General features: G+C 40.1%; 1 protein-coding gene across 5 annotated transcripts in view; it reads right to left on the reverse strand.

Annotated features, from left to right (window-relative positions):
- CLIC2 (chloride intracellular channel 2) overlaps positions 1–8811 on the reverse strand; it is a 28511-nt gene extending 19700 nt beyond the window's left edge. The window contains exon 1 of one of the 5 annotated variants that reach the window (XR_008289942.1): positions 8093–8690. Coding sequence is in view for 4 of the 5 variants with exons in the window: in XM_053201912.1 (XP_053057887.1) it covers positions 8093–8125 (33 nt within the window). In the remaining variant the exon portion in view is untranslated. Of the gene's footprint in view, positions 1–8092 lie in introns of all 5 variants that reach the window. The other 4 variants (XM_053201912.1, XM_015082627.3, XM_053201911.1 and 1 more) reach the window with 4 other exon arrangements.
- Between the last annotated feature and the right edge of the window lie 5808 nt (positions 8812–14619).

Genomic DNA, 14619 nt, shown 5'->3' on the forward strand with positions numbered 1-14619 from the left:
GCCATGGAGATGTAAAGCCCACCATAGGCAATATAGTCAATCATATTGTAATAATGTTGTTTGGTGACAGATGTTGACTACACCTACCACGATGAACACTGAGTAATGTGTAGAATTGTCAAATCAACATGTTATTTACCTGAAACTAATATAACATTTTATGTCAACTATACTTCAATAGTAAGAAAAATAATGGTGAAAAAAATGAAAAGCCATCTTTTGTTCATTGAAAACAACACATTTTTCTGCTTTGAAATTTTATGTAAACTTGAGTTTATCTGTGGTCCCTCCATTCTTCACTTATCCATTCAGTCTCCCAGTAAATATTTAACATAGTCCATATATATATATATATATATATATATATATATATATATAACAGTCCATATCTATATATCTATATATCTATATATTTATATATCTATATATCTATAGCCTTGGGGTGCCTGGGTGGCTCAGTCGGTTGAGCGTCCGACTTCAGCTCAGGTCATGATCTCACGGTTTGTGGGTTTGAGCCCCGCGTTGGGCTCTGTCCTGACAGCTAGGAGCCTGGAACCTGCTTCGGATTCTGTGTCTCCTTCTCTCTCTGCCCCTCCCCCACTTGTGCTCTGTCTCTCAGAAGTAAATAAATGTAAAAAAATAAAAATAATAAAAATAACCCCCAAATTAACTCTTAGTTTTTTAAATTTTTTTTATGTTTATTCGTTTTTGAGAGACAGAGACAGAGTGTGAGCGTTGGAGGGGGAGAGACAGGGAGACACAGAATCCTAAGCAGGTTCCAGGCTCTGAGCTGTCAGCACAGAGCCTGATGTCGGAACCAAACTCACAAACCCTTGATTATGACCTGAGCCGAATTCACACACTTAACTGACTAAGCTACCCAGGTACCCCAATTAACTCTTAGTTTTAAACTGATATAAATTATTTGAAGGAAGGATGTGCATGTTATGAGCGTGTGTAACAGAGAAATAATCTATATGGGGTCTGGCAGAGAAAGTCTTTCTGAGGAACTGGCATTTGAACTGAGTTCAAAGAATAATTAAGAGTTAAGTGCGAGAATAGGCATGAAGGAGCCATTCTAAACAGCAAATAGTATATCCAAAGGCCTTGCAATATGCTCGAGCATGGCATTATAAGGAACCAAAAGAGGGTCAATATAGCTGGGATTCAGAGAGTGAGGTAGAGGAAAGACAAATTCAATAAATTGAGCTACATCAAAACAAAATCTGGTTTTCAAAAGAACCGTTAAGAAAATGAAAAATGTTAATAAAATATATGAATAAAAAACTCTTACAACTCAATAACAAACTGTCCAACTTAAAAATGGGCAAGCGATTTAAACACTCTATGAAAGAGATACATGTGGTAAATAAAGACATGAAAAGATGCTCAACATCACTCGTTAACAGGGAAATGAAAATGAAAACCACAACAAGATGCCACTGCACACACACGGGAATAGCTGAAATTTGAAGGGCATAGGAACGTGGAACTGGTATGGATACACTCTTGTTAGGAGTGTAAAATGGTGCAAGTGGTTTATAAAGAGCTTGTCAAAGTTAAAAATGTACCTATCATATGATCCATTAATTCTAATCGTAGGTATTTACACAAAAGAAGTGAAAGCATATGTCCATAGAAAGACTTGTACGTGAATGTTTATAGCAACTTTATTAATCACAGCTAAAAAAACTGGAAACAGCCCAAATATCTTTCAGTAGGTAGACAGATAAATATGCTACATCTATGCAATGGAATAGTTCAGCAATAAAAAGGGATGAGATATTGAAGCACACGACAATATGGGGAAATCCCAAAACAATTATGCTGAGTGAAAGAAGCCAGACAATAAAAGAGTACATACTGTACAATTCAATCTATAGAAAATCCTAGGAAATACAAACCAATCTTTCTAGGCGGAAGGCAGATTGGTGATTTCTTGGCAGTGTGGTAGTGGGATACAGTGGGGAAGATTGACTGAAATGAGACACAAAGGAATTTTCTGAAGTGATAGAAATATTCTATATTTTGATTGGAGTAGTAGTTGCATATGTGTATACATTTGTCAAAACTCATTAGATTGTGTACTTAAAGTGGGTGCATCTTATTTTATGTAAATTATAACTCAAAGTGTGTTAAAATAGAAAATTTCAAAAAGTAGGAAAAAATACCCTCAAATAAATGACATTATGCAGTCATTGCAGAAGTTGCAGTGACAAAAGTTAGCATATGGCTATGGAAAGGGAAGAACAAGATCGCTGGAGGAAAAGTCAAGGATCAGAGAGGCCAGAGTATTGGAAGGGTCATCTGCATAGATATTCAAATCACCAAGAATTATGATAGGAATAGTGTTGGAGAGAATGACAGTGGTCCAGAAGCTAAAAATCCTCAAGAAATAAGGGAGAGTGACCTGGTGTTTGGAAGACTACTATCACAAGAAGGGGTGGTTTAGTCTGATTTTATGACTGGTATTTCTCTGGATGGGGGACGCAGAATGGTCTGGAAACAGGAATGAGAAGCAATGATACCTAAAAGATACCTACCTGATTTCCAGGCTCAGTGGCAAGACGAATGAGGAAGAAAAGGTAGCCACTTTTGGGGGCGCCTAGGTGGCTCAGTCGGTTAAGCGTACGACTTCGGCTCAGGTCATGATCTCATGGCTCATGGGTTCAAGCCCCACATTGGGCTCTGTGCTGGCAGCTCAGAGCCTGGAGCCTGCTTTGGATTCTGTGTCTCCCTCTCTCTGCTCCCCGCCCTGCTCACACTCTGTCTCTTTCTGTCTCAAAAATAAAGAAACATTCTGGGGTGCCTGGGTGGCTCAGTCGGTTTGGTGTTTGACTCCGGCTCAGGTCATGATCTCGCGGTTCACTGGTTCAAGCCCCACCTTGGGCTCTGTACCGACAGCTCAGAGCTTGGAGCCTGGTTTGGATTCTGTGTCTCCCTCCCTCTCTGCCCCTTGCCCGCTCACACTCTGTCTCTCTCTCAGAAATAAATAAACATTAAAATAAAAAAATAAGGAAACATTTAAAAAAATTAAAAAAAAACTAGCCACTTCTTGAGAGAGCTATAGCTGATGCAATGTCATCATGGGAAATCCAGGTTTTAGATACCTCAATCTCAACATGTCCCAACCTGAATTCCTCCCTTTTTCTTTACTCCACTCCCTGACCTGCTCTTTCTTTTGGGCTCCCAATCCTGTAAATGACATTGCCATCTGCTATGGGCTGAATTGTATCCACTCCCGAATCATATTTTGAAACTCTAACCCTAGTATTTGGTAGAAAGGCTTTTGGGAGGTAATTAGGATTATATGAGGTCATGAGGATGGGGTCCTCATGGGATTAAGGCCCTTATAAGAAGAGACCAGAAAGCTTTCTCTCTCTCCTGTCCTCCTATTTTTCTCTGCCCACCATGCAAGGACACTGAGAAAGCAATCATCTATAAGCCAGGGAGAGTTCTCACCAGAACATGACCATGCTGGCACCTTGATCTTGAGTATCCAGCCTGTATAACTGTGAGAAGGTAAACATCTGTTGTTTAAGCCACCCAATGTATGATATTTTATTATGGCAGCCATAGCAGATAAGACATTATCTATTCAGTTGCCCAAATTAGAAAATTGAAAATCATCCTTCTACTTCACTTCCAAGTTGAATTCAACACCAATTCTTGTTAGTTTCACCTATAAATATCTCCAAATAAGTTTAGTTCTTTCATTTGCCATGGCTATTACATCATTCATTTATTCAATATTTATTTGATGCTTACTATCCGCTTTTGCCTCAGTCTGTAGAAGAAAATAAAGGGTCCCTCATTTTACAGCTGCTCTGATCTGTCATTTCTAACAATATTAAGGTCCCAGAAACCCTGGGCATAATCCTAATTTTTTGGCAAATTTTCCTTTCCTGGGAAATGGGTGCAACAGAGGAAATGATACTTATTGTTATTCTTTTGTGATGTCAGGGAGTGAAGAGCTATGGGCTATGGGAAGAGGCAACCAATGTTGGCAGCCGTGTTTCTTTTGTAATGGAAGTCAAACTAAGGATCCAATCAGAACTGGGACTAGTGAGTACAAGCATGATTATGGGTGGGAGGCAGGAAGAAGAATGGAGTCTGATAATAGATACAGCAGGAAGGGTGGATCACCTTTGGCAAAAGGAAAGGCAAAACACTGAGATGTGGGGGAAATGCAGTCAAGTTTTACAGGAAAACTGAAGTTTTTTCCCCATGTTTATAATATGCAGATTTAAAGTACCATCACAGAAAATTTTAGGATGTAAATTCCTTAGCCTGATTGATGAGTTACCACCTCTTAAGTATATTTAGCTGGCAAGGACAGGATATGGTCATCCACAAAAACAACTTTTTCTTCTTGTGTTTATGATCTAAGTTTCTAAACATGAAAAATAATAATAGCTACAATATCTGACATTTGTTGAATGTTTACTATGTCAACAACTACTGTCTTTTACAGATTTGTTTTATTTAATACTCACCACGAAGATGATCCCATGATATAGGTTCTGTTATTACTCTTGTTTTACAGATGAGTAAATTGAGGCTCAGAGAAGCTAATTTGCTCAAGTACACTCAGCCAGACAAGAGCTGATGTGTATATACTCTTCTCATGTAGCAAGTCCAGGGCTGTCTACTCCAGAACCCAAATTCTTAAACACTGTTTTCTCCCATCTAATGGTTTTGTTGGATTTTAAAAATTAATCAGTTTTTATGATAGTCTTTATGATAGTTCTAAGAGTTTGAAAATGGTTTGATAATTCAGAGAAAGTATAGTCTTTTTTATCGCTTTCACATAGATAAAACATTTTTTTTCTTCCTGTTAGGGTTAGGGTATGTACCTGGCATCCTGCAGTTCAGAGACCTCTCCTGAGAATAAAACCTCAGACTTCTGCTGGGGTGAGAATAAACATGACAACAACCATCTATGAGCTGAGGCAAGGAAGGGATTTGGGGCTCTAAAAACTCTTTAAATAGATGTTCAATAGATTTTTCTGTTTTTATCTCTACCTTCTCACCCATTTTCAGAAACACTACCAATTTTTAAATGTTTGGGGGTCATTTCCAGGATAACTCTGCTGTTTCTCAGTTTTCTTATTGTGTGTTCAGGAGTCTGCTTTCTCAGATCAAGGGTTAGGATTAGAGTTAAGGTCAGGGTTTGTGCCTGGAATTTTGCAGTTCAAGAACTCACCAGAGAATCAAACCCCAGTCTTCTCTTGGGGTAGGTTTAGTGTTATGGTTAGGGTATGTGCCTTGTGTTTTGCGGTTCACAGACCTCTCCAGAGGGTTAGGATTTGTGGTTAGGGGTTAGGGTTAGGGTTAGTGTTGGGTCAGCATTAGTGTTAGGGTTAGGGTTAAAGTCAGGGTTTAGTGCTTAGGGTTTAGAATATGTGCATGTTATTTTGCAGTTCAGAGTCCTCTCCTGAGAATAAAACCACAGACTTCTGCTGGTAAGAGACTAAACATGACAACCGTCTATGGAGCTGTGGCAAGGCAGGGATTTGAGACTCCAAATACTCTTTAAATAGATATTCAATTGATTTTTCTGTTTTTATCCTACCTTCCCACCCATTTTCAGAAATACTACCAATTCTTAATTGTTTGGAGTCATCTCCAGGATAACTAGGCTCCTTCTTGGTTTTTCCTATCATGTGTTCTGGAGTCCTCTTTCTAGGGTTAGGGTAGGGTTGCGGTATGTGCCTGGTATACTGCTGCTCAGAGACCTCTCCAGAGAGTTTTTAAGGGTTTTTAAGCCACAGCCAGAGGTAGCTGGGGAAATGACAGATTCCTTTAATCTTTAGAAAGAAACCACATGAGCTCTAAATGAGATATTGTTGATAAAGAGTGGTTTTTAAACTTATTAATATTTTTCATGCCTCTAAATCATTATGCCCCATCTCCATATCTTTTATGAAACTTCTAGAGATCTGTGGAACACATCTTACAGCAAAGCAAAACAAAAACCCGGACCAGATGATACTCAAGTTTCTTTCAGAAAATCTATAATTTGTAGCAATGTAATTACGTAAGCTTACATCTAAAGGATTCCATGTGATGAAATTATGGAAAATTTACTAAAAAGTTTGCCGAATTGAAAACAATTGAATAAGATTACACATAGCTATTTTAAATAATTAGAATCCTAACCCTGCCATTCACTAGCTATGTGACCTTGGACAAAGTCACTTAGATACTCTTTGCTTTACTTTCTTTACCCATAAGGTAGGGTTAATAATAAACTACTTAACACAGTGCCTGCCACATAGTAAGTACTTAAAAATGATTAGTTATTTTAACTCGAAAGTTATTACTTAATTCAACCTTTGTTCATCCAATGTGTGATTCACTAACTTCTCCTGTCCGGATTACTACCCAAATATGAGGAAGTCTGTGAAGATGAACACATCAATGCTAACAACTAGTTAGAGGGGTTCGATTGGATTGAATGAATAGTTTAGACTAAGGGAACATTTTAGTTACCCTATGAAGAGATATTACTTCTGGTTTGAAACTGGTAGATGTGAAAAGCCAGTTAGGAAATTAAGGCTTATTTATATCATGTCTGAGCAGTCACATGTTTTGCTAAAATCCAGAGATAAGAGAAGTAGCTCTTTGCTACATAGTACAGCACTTATTTGGATTACTTTGCTATGCAGGAATTCAAGGGTCGGTCTCCTATAATTTTGAAAAAGCAGGTTGATTATGTCCTTTGTGCATATATGTGACGAGATAAATATTTTTTTAAATAATTGTTAAAGTATTACTTTGGCTAACAGATGTTTAAACTAACATTTGGTAAACTTACTTTATTTTATGTCTTTGTAAGCCATCAGTAGAGATAAGGTTTTAGAGGCAAGTTACTTAAACTTTATTGCCTGGGGCACCTGGGTGGCTCAGTCAGTGAAGCATCTGACTTCGGCTCAGGTCATGATCTCGAGGCCTCTGGGTTCGAGCCCCGCGTCGGGCTCTGTGCGGACAGCTCACAGCCTGGAGCCTGCTTCGGATTCTGTCTCTGTCTCTCTGCCCCTCCCCTACTTGCTCTCTGTCTCTCTCTCAAATATAAAACATAAAACAAAAAAATTTTAAAAACTTTATTGCCTTAGCTTACCTAGAAATGAAGACAACTGATGCTACTATTGCGAGTAGTACTACTAATGTAAGTTGTTAGGACTCAATGAGGAAATATATGTAAATATGTATAATATATGTAAAGTGCTTAGAAAAGGACCAGGCATGATATGAGGGTTTGTTATTATTATCATCTTGGATACTTCTAAAAGTCAATGAAAATATAGAGAAAAAATAGTTAATATAAGCAAAGTTTTTGGAAACTGTAATTGCTACAATAACGTATACAAAATTATTTCTTTTTCTTGATTAGTTAATTTCAAAACACACGTTCCCTTCTCCTGCCTTAGGGGTTTTCCAAAGTACTTTTCTGAAAAGTTGAAGCATTAAAAAAAAAACCCAAAGCACCCCATAAAGAGGAAACAGCATTCTAAAATGTCTTCTCCTCATGTAACAGGCACACAGACTCCTGGCTGTTTCCTCCCATTGCGTCCATGTGACTCCACTGTGATCTTCATCTATTGTGGGAGAGTTTTAGAAAACTGTATCTGGGCTATGTGTGGGATTGGGGCTCTCAGTCCAGTCTTGGTTCTCTCTTTCCCCATTCAAGGTTCCAAGACCTATCTCATAAAACACAGATTGCAAGAGCTAGAAAGCCCTTAAGGATCACTTTGTCAGGCTTCTTCATTGTGCATATGTAGAAATAAAGGTCCAGAGGGAGTGAGAGGTTTGTCCAAAGTTACGTAGGATGCCACCAAGAATATGATTTAGTTGTTCTGACTACCAACTAGTCTAGCGCTCTTTCCGCAACGTCTCCTTGTCTTTTTCAGATAACATATTTTCCTATTGTCATCTAAGAGCAACCAGGCATACATCTAGGACTCAGAGGAGGAATATAATTCAAAAAATATTTATGTCTAGCCCAAATATTGACCTCTTTTTAGAATGTGAGGCCCAGTGTCAAGAAATAATACATTCCATATGCCATTATTATAGCTAGAAAACTTACCTTCACGAAAAGCTCAATTTCAGGGTCTGCCATCTTTCTGTTTTTACTGCCAGTTGTCAGCCCCCTGCTTCCTGCAGAGTCCAAAGTACTTGTGGACTCTTTTCTTCCAGTTTTGTCCAAAGGCTCAGATAAAGTTGGTGCTTTAAGAGGAGAGTCCAGTTTGTAGTAGACTGAGTCAGAGCTGGGGCCAGTCTCTCTTCTGAAGAGGTGGGGTGCAGAGAATTCTAGATGCTTGAGAGCAGCTCTTGAATTTATTTTCCTTCTTCCTCTTGACTTAACATTTGAAACAAGGAGGAGCTGAAGGGGTGTGTATAAACTGGCTGGCTACAAAAGTGGGGGTGTTTCCAGAAAGGCTTCAATGCCATGAGTCAGCATAGGAAAAACACATACACACAAATACACACATGCAGTGCTGGCTTCTATATATCAAATGGACCAGATGTTCTCTAGGGCCTCCCTTTGAGTCCTGGGCTTCATGCCCAGAAAATGGACTCTTATTGCTGTTCCTGTAAACTGACAGCAGCAAAAAGCTTTTCCAGGAAAAGGGCCAGAAATGGCTTGGGTTGTATCATTGAAAAGGATGTTTATCTAATGATATCGTCTAAAAAGGGGTTAAAAAAAAAGTGTACTTCATCAAATGTCTCCACCCCAAATTCTTCTCACACAGCCAGATTTCCCTTCTGGATTATCGCTTTCACTTCTCTTCTGTAACTAGGGAACATTCACTGGGTTGGTTGAGTCTGAGGCGCATCGTCCACATACCCCATCTCATTCTTATTTCTGGGAAATCTGCACTGGGACAGATCACTTCCTGGTTTTGGTCTCTGTACCAGGAACCACAAGCAGTTCTGTATCTCTGCTTGTCAGCCCTGGCTGGGAGAAGCAATAAAATATCCAAGCTGATCACTTGATGTCTGTGGTGTTTCTGGCAGTTGTATTTTTTGCCTGCCAGCCCGAGGGTTGGGGGGAGAGGCTGGATTAAGAAACCCGTTTGGTGGGAAGAGTCTCTGATCCAAGCCAAGGTGAACACAGATCCACCAGTTGGGTGCCATTGTGACCCTGTTTCTACAACACCAAACATCCCCTGTGCTCCTAAGGGTTGTACGCTGTACCATTGGCCTCATGTAAAGAAATTACAGAAGAGGCTCCTGGCAAAACCCGGTCTGTGCCACACCTACAGGTTCTAGGCAAGGAGTGTCTGATGTGAAGGTGGGTGTTCTTCTGGACCTGAGATATGGCGATTTTCCAAACGGTTGATAAAGTGAGAGGGAAACTGTGATAGACCTCTGCTGAGCCGACCTTGAGGGTGAGTTTAGGACTGGCTGTTTGGCAGGCACTGGTGAATGAACTTTGTTTGGCCGTATTTCTACTCTATTCATTTATTCTTTCACTCCAAAGACAATCAATGAATGCTTAGTCTGTGCCAGCATGCTGATCCACTCACTGAGATTAGCAGTGAAGGAAGACAGTAAGTTCAGAGGCGAACAGCAATTCCACTTTAAGCATGCTAAGTCGGAGGCATCCTCTCTCTTCCCGATTCCCAATATAGAATCAATACAAAATCTTCTCACTTCTGCTTCCTGAATATTTTTAAACCTATCCACTTCTCTTTGCCCCCACTGCTACTCCAAATTTCAAGCCAGCAACATAGTTTTTAAAATTCATTTATTAAAAAATTATTGTCATTGAAATAGAATTGATACACAGTGCTATGTTAGTTTCAAATGTACAACATATTGATTCTGCAATCCTATACATTACTTGGTACTTACCAAGATAAATGCAGTCACCATCTGTCAACACACAATGTTATTGTATTATTATTGGCTATATTCTCTATGCTGGGCTTTTCATCTCCGTGACTTACTTATTTATCCATTTAAAACACTTTTTATTTTAGGGGCACCTGGGTGCCTCAGTCAGTTGAGCGTCCAGCTTTGGCTCAGGTCATGATCTTGCGGTTCATGGGTTTGAGCCCCACGGTGGGCTTCTGTGCTGACAGCTCAGAGCCTGGAGCCTGCTTCAGATTCTCTATCTCCCTCTGTATCTGCCCCTAACCTGCTTGCACTCTATCTCTCTCTCAAAAATAAATAAACATTAAAAAATTAAAACTTTTTATCTTAAAAGATTCAAATCATTCCTTGACCGTCAGCCCTCATGGGAAAACCACCACTCTTATCATCACCACAGCAACAACATACGACAGTCCAATGAACTCTGTACAATCCTTAATAAGTTGTGAAAAAGATGAACTTTCTTTTTTTTTGCTGCTGCCCAGAGTGTCTTTAAAATTTTTTGTCCTGGGGCTCCTGGGTGGCTCAGTCGGTTGAGTGTCCGACTTCAGCTCAGGTGAAGATCTCACGGTTTGTGAGTTTCAGCCCCACATTGGGACCTCTGCTGTCAGTACAGAGTCTGCTTCAGATCCTCTGTCCCCCTCTCTCTCTCTGCCCTTTCCCCACTTGCATTCTCTCTCTCTCTCTCAAAAATAAATAAAACGTTAAAAAAATTTTTTTGTACTATCACAACATGGATGGATCTAAAGGGTACGGGGTTAAGTGAAATAAGCCAGATAGAGAAAAACAAGGACCATATAATTTCACTTGTATGTGGAATCTTCAAGACAAAACAAAACAAACACAAAAAGAGACTCTGTTTTTTAAAGTTTTTATTTAAATTCCTGTTAGATAACATACAGTGTAACACTAGATTCTGGTATACAATATAGTGATTCAACACTTCCATATGACACCCAGTGCTCATCAAAACAAGTGCACTCGACCCCCATCCCCCATCCACCCCATCCCCCTGACCACTTTCCCTCTGTCAACCATCAGTTTGTTCTATATAGGTAAGAGTCTGTTTCTTGGTTTTCCTCTGTCTTCCCTTACCCTGTGATCATTTGTTACTTAAATTCCACATATGAATGAGATTATATGATATTTGTCCTTCCCTCACTGAATTACTTCGCCTAGTATAATACTCTTTAGCTCCATCCATATCATTGCAAATGACAAGATTTCGTTCTTTTTTATAGCTGAGTAATATTCCATTGTATATATATATCCCACATCTTTATCCATTCATTAGTCAGTGAACAATTGGGCTGTATCCAGAGTTTGGTTACTGTTGATAATAGTGTTATAAACACTGGGGTGCGTGTATGCCTTCAAATTCGTAGTTTTGTATCCTCTGGGTAAATACTTAGTAGTGTAATTGCTGGGTCGTAGGGCAGTTCTGATTTAAATTTTTGAGGAAACTCCACACTGTTTTCCAGAGTGGCTGCACCAGTTTGCATTCCCACCAACAGTGTAAGAGGGTTCCCCTTTCTCCACATCGTCAGCAACATCCATTTTTTATGAGTTGTTAATTTTAGCCATATGACAGGTGTGAGGTGGTATATCAGTGTGGTTTTGATTTGTATTTCCCTGATGATGAGTGATGTGGAGCATCTTTTCATGTGTCTGTTGGCCATCTGGATGTCTTCTTTGGAAAAGTGTCTGTTTATCTCTTCTGCCTATTTCTTCACTGGAATATTTATTTTTGGGGTGTTGAGTTGTATAAGTTCTGAATATATTTTGGATACTAACCCTTTATCAGATATGTCATTTGCGAATACCTTCTCCCATTCCATCAGTTGCCTTTTAGGTTTGTTGATTGTTTCCTTCACTGTGCAGAAGTTTCTTATTTTGATGAAGTCCCAATAGTTTATTTTTGCTAAAAATATTTTCTTAATTTCACTTTTGCAATGGTCATACTAGTATGTAGAAATACAATTGTTTTTTTTAAAGACACAAGATCGGTCTTTACTGATGACGGATTAGGCTGTAACCACTCTGGTCTGGATAAATGGAAGTCCATGTTGCTGAGTCTATGCATGATCTCCATCCCCGCCACAATGGCTACTTTATTAATGAGCCCATGGCGCACTGGTGGGTGTGGCTGGGGAAAGAGGCAGGCTGGTGTTCACAGAACAGTTCATCTTATCCACTTGAGTATGAAAATCCTTCTCTGCTGTGGTCACCCTTTGGTGAGCATTCACATGGGACACAGATATCATCACATTATTTTCCATTTAGAGAGGTCTATCCATATACCAATTAATCAGAGCTTCTTGTTACCAACTTTCTAATTGTTCCCCTTAGAGGTTCTCTGACCATCCAGCCAAACCATTCATTGGCTACTGCACATGAGTCAATATGTAAACACATATCTGGCCATTTCTCTTTCCAAGGAAAGTGAACAACCAGGTGCACTGCTTTAAGTTATGCCCACTGGGAGGATTTCCCTCCACCACTGTACTTCAGGGGTGTCCCAAAGAGGGGCTGTTGTGCCACACCTGCCCATCTGTGGGTGGCACCTGCATGTCATGAAGTACCATCTGTAAACCAGGCTCAAGTCTTCTCTTCCTCTGTTCACTGATCATAGAGAGCTTCTCATGAGGTCATAGGTGCAGGCTGGGAGAGAGGAGCAATGTAGCAGGTGTGGAGACCATGGGTGTTTGAGCCACTTCTTCACATAATGTATTTGTGCCTTTAGCCAGCTTAGGCTCAATCTCATACATATCACTTCCATTTGAGGATGGAGTGCCATTGTGTGCACCCAACTTTATTAAAAAGAAAAGCTTGGTGTGTCAAAGAACACCCAGTTCGTGATGGGCAGTTCAAATAACATGGCAATTTGGTGGCCCACGGTTAGGCATTCAGTCTCTACCAAGGCTCAGTAACAAACCAAAAAATCATTTCTCAAAAGGAAAGTAGTCATCTGCAAAGGATGGCAGGGCTTTGGTCTGAAGCCCTAAGAGCCTGTGCTGTGATTCATCTATAGGGGCCTATCAAAGGCTCCAAACAAGCATCCCTATCTGCCACTGATATTTCAAGCACCATTGGATCTAGTGGATCATAAGGCTTGAGTGGTAGAGAAGCTTGCCTAAGAGTCTGAACCTGTTGTAGATCTACTCTTGTTCTGGGCCCCAGTCAAAATTCGCACCTTTTCAGATCACTTGGAAATGGTCCATAATAACCACCTAAATGAGGAATATGTTGCCTCCAAAATGCAAAATCCAAAGAGGCCCACTAGGTGTTGGGCTTCTTTTGGGGGCATAGGAGGGTCCAGATGCAATAACTTATTTTTCACCTTAGAAATGATATCCTGACATGCCACACACCACTAGACCCCTAAAAATTTCACTAAGGAAGGAGGCCCCTGCATTTTAGTTGGACTCATTTCCCACCCCCTGACATATAGATGTCTTACCAATAAGTGTGGAGTGGTTGCTACTTCTTGCTCACTGGGTCCAATCAGCATAATGTCATTAACATAATGGAGTAGTGTGATATCTCATGGAAGGAAAAGATAATCAAGATCCCCGAAAGCTCAATGATGACACAGTGGTGGAGAGTTGATATATCCCTGAAGTAGGATGGTGAAGGTGTGTTGTTGCTCTTGACAGCTGAAAGCAAACTGCCTTATGGACGGGGGTGGAGAAAAAGGCATTTGCCTTTCAGCAGCTGTAAGCCAGGTAGTGGTAGAGATGTAAATTTGCTCAAGCAGTGAGACCACATCTGGCACAGCAGCTGCAATTGAAGTCACCACCTGGTTAAGCTTATGCTAATTCACAGTCATTCTCCAAGATTCATCTGTCTTCTTCATAGGCCAGATAGGCAAATTCAATAGGGATATAGAGAGAATCACCGCTTCTGTATCTTTCTAGTCCTTGATGGTGCCACTATTCTCTGAAATACTGCCAGGCATGTAGTATTGCTTTTGGTTTACTATTTTTCTAGGTAGAGGCAGTTCAAGTGGCTTCCACTTGGCCTTGCCTGACAAAATAGCCCTGAACAGAATAGTCCACAGGTCAGGGAATGAATGCGGGGTCTGCCAGTTGCTGAGTATGTTTATTCTAATTGTGTCTTCCAGAACTGTGGGGAGATAACCACAAAATGGGTTCAGGGACCCAGTGGACCCACTGAGAGATGGGCTGGAGCTAAAACGCCATTGATCACCTGACTTCCAAAAGCCCCTACTCTGATTTGTGGACCATAATGATAATTTGGGTATCTTGGAATTAATAAGTTCAGAGCCAGGGTCCAGTAGTCCCCCCAAAGGTCTGATTATTTCCTTTTTTCCAGTTCAAAATCATACTAATAAAAATCTGTAGGTACCTTTGGGGAAGGTTTAGGGAAAGATTAAGAGTAGACATTTTGGGCAGTGTATCAAGGTCCTTCCTCAAGGGAATGCTGCTTCCCCTCCATCCAAGGATTTCTGGGTCTGTAAACTTGCTCAAATTTGGGATTTGGCTGGGGTCATTGACTTTCAGGTTTTGTGATTCAAGTTAGATTTTTGTTCACTACATCTAAAACTCTTCTGTTTATACAGATGAAGTAAGAATTTAGTGGGCTGCTATTATGGACTGAAGTGTGTTTCCTCAAAATTCATGTGTTGAAGCCCTAACCCCCAAAGTGACTATATTTCAAGACAGGGCCTTTAGTGAAGTAATTAAGGTCAAATGAAATCATAGGGTGAAGCCC

This window comes from Acinonyx jubatus, chromosome X (assembly GCF_027475565.1).
Source record: "Acinonyx jubatus isolate Ajub_Pintada_27869175 chromosome X, VMU_Ajub_asm_v1.0, whole genome shotgun sequence".
Taxonomy (NCBI): domain Eukaryota; kingdom Metazoa; phylum Chordata; class Mammalia; order Carnivora; family Felidae; genus Acinonyx; species Acinonyx jubatus.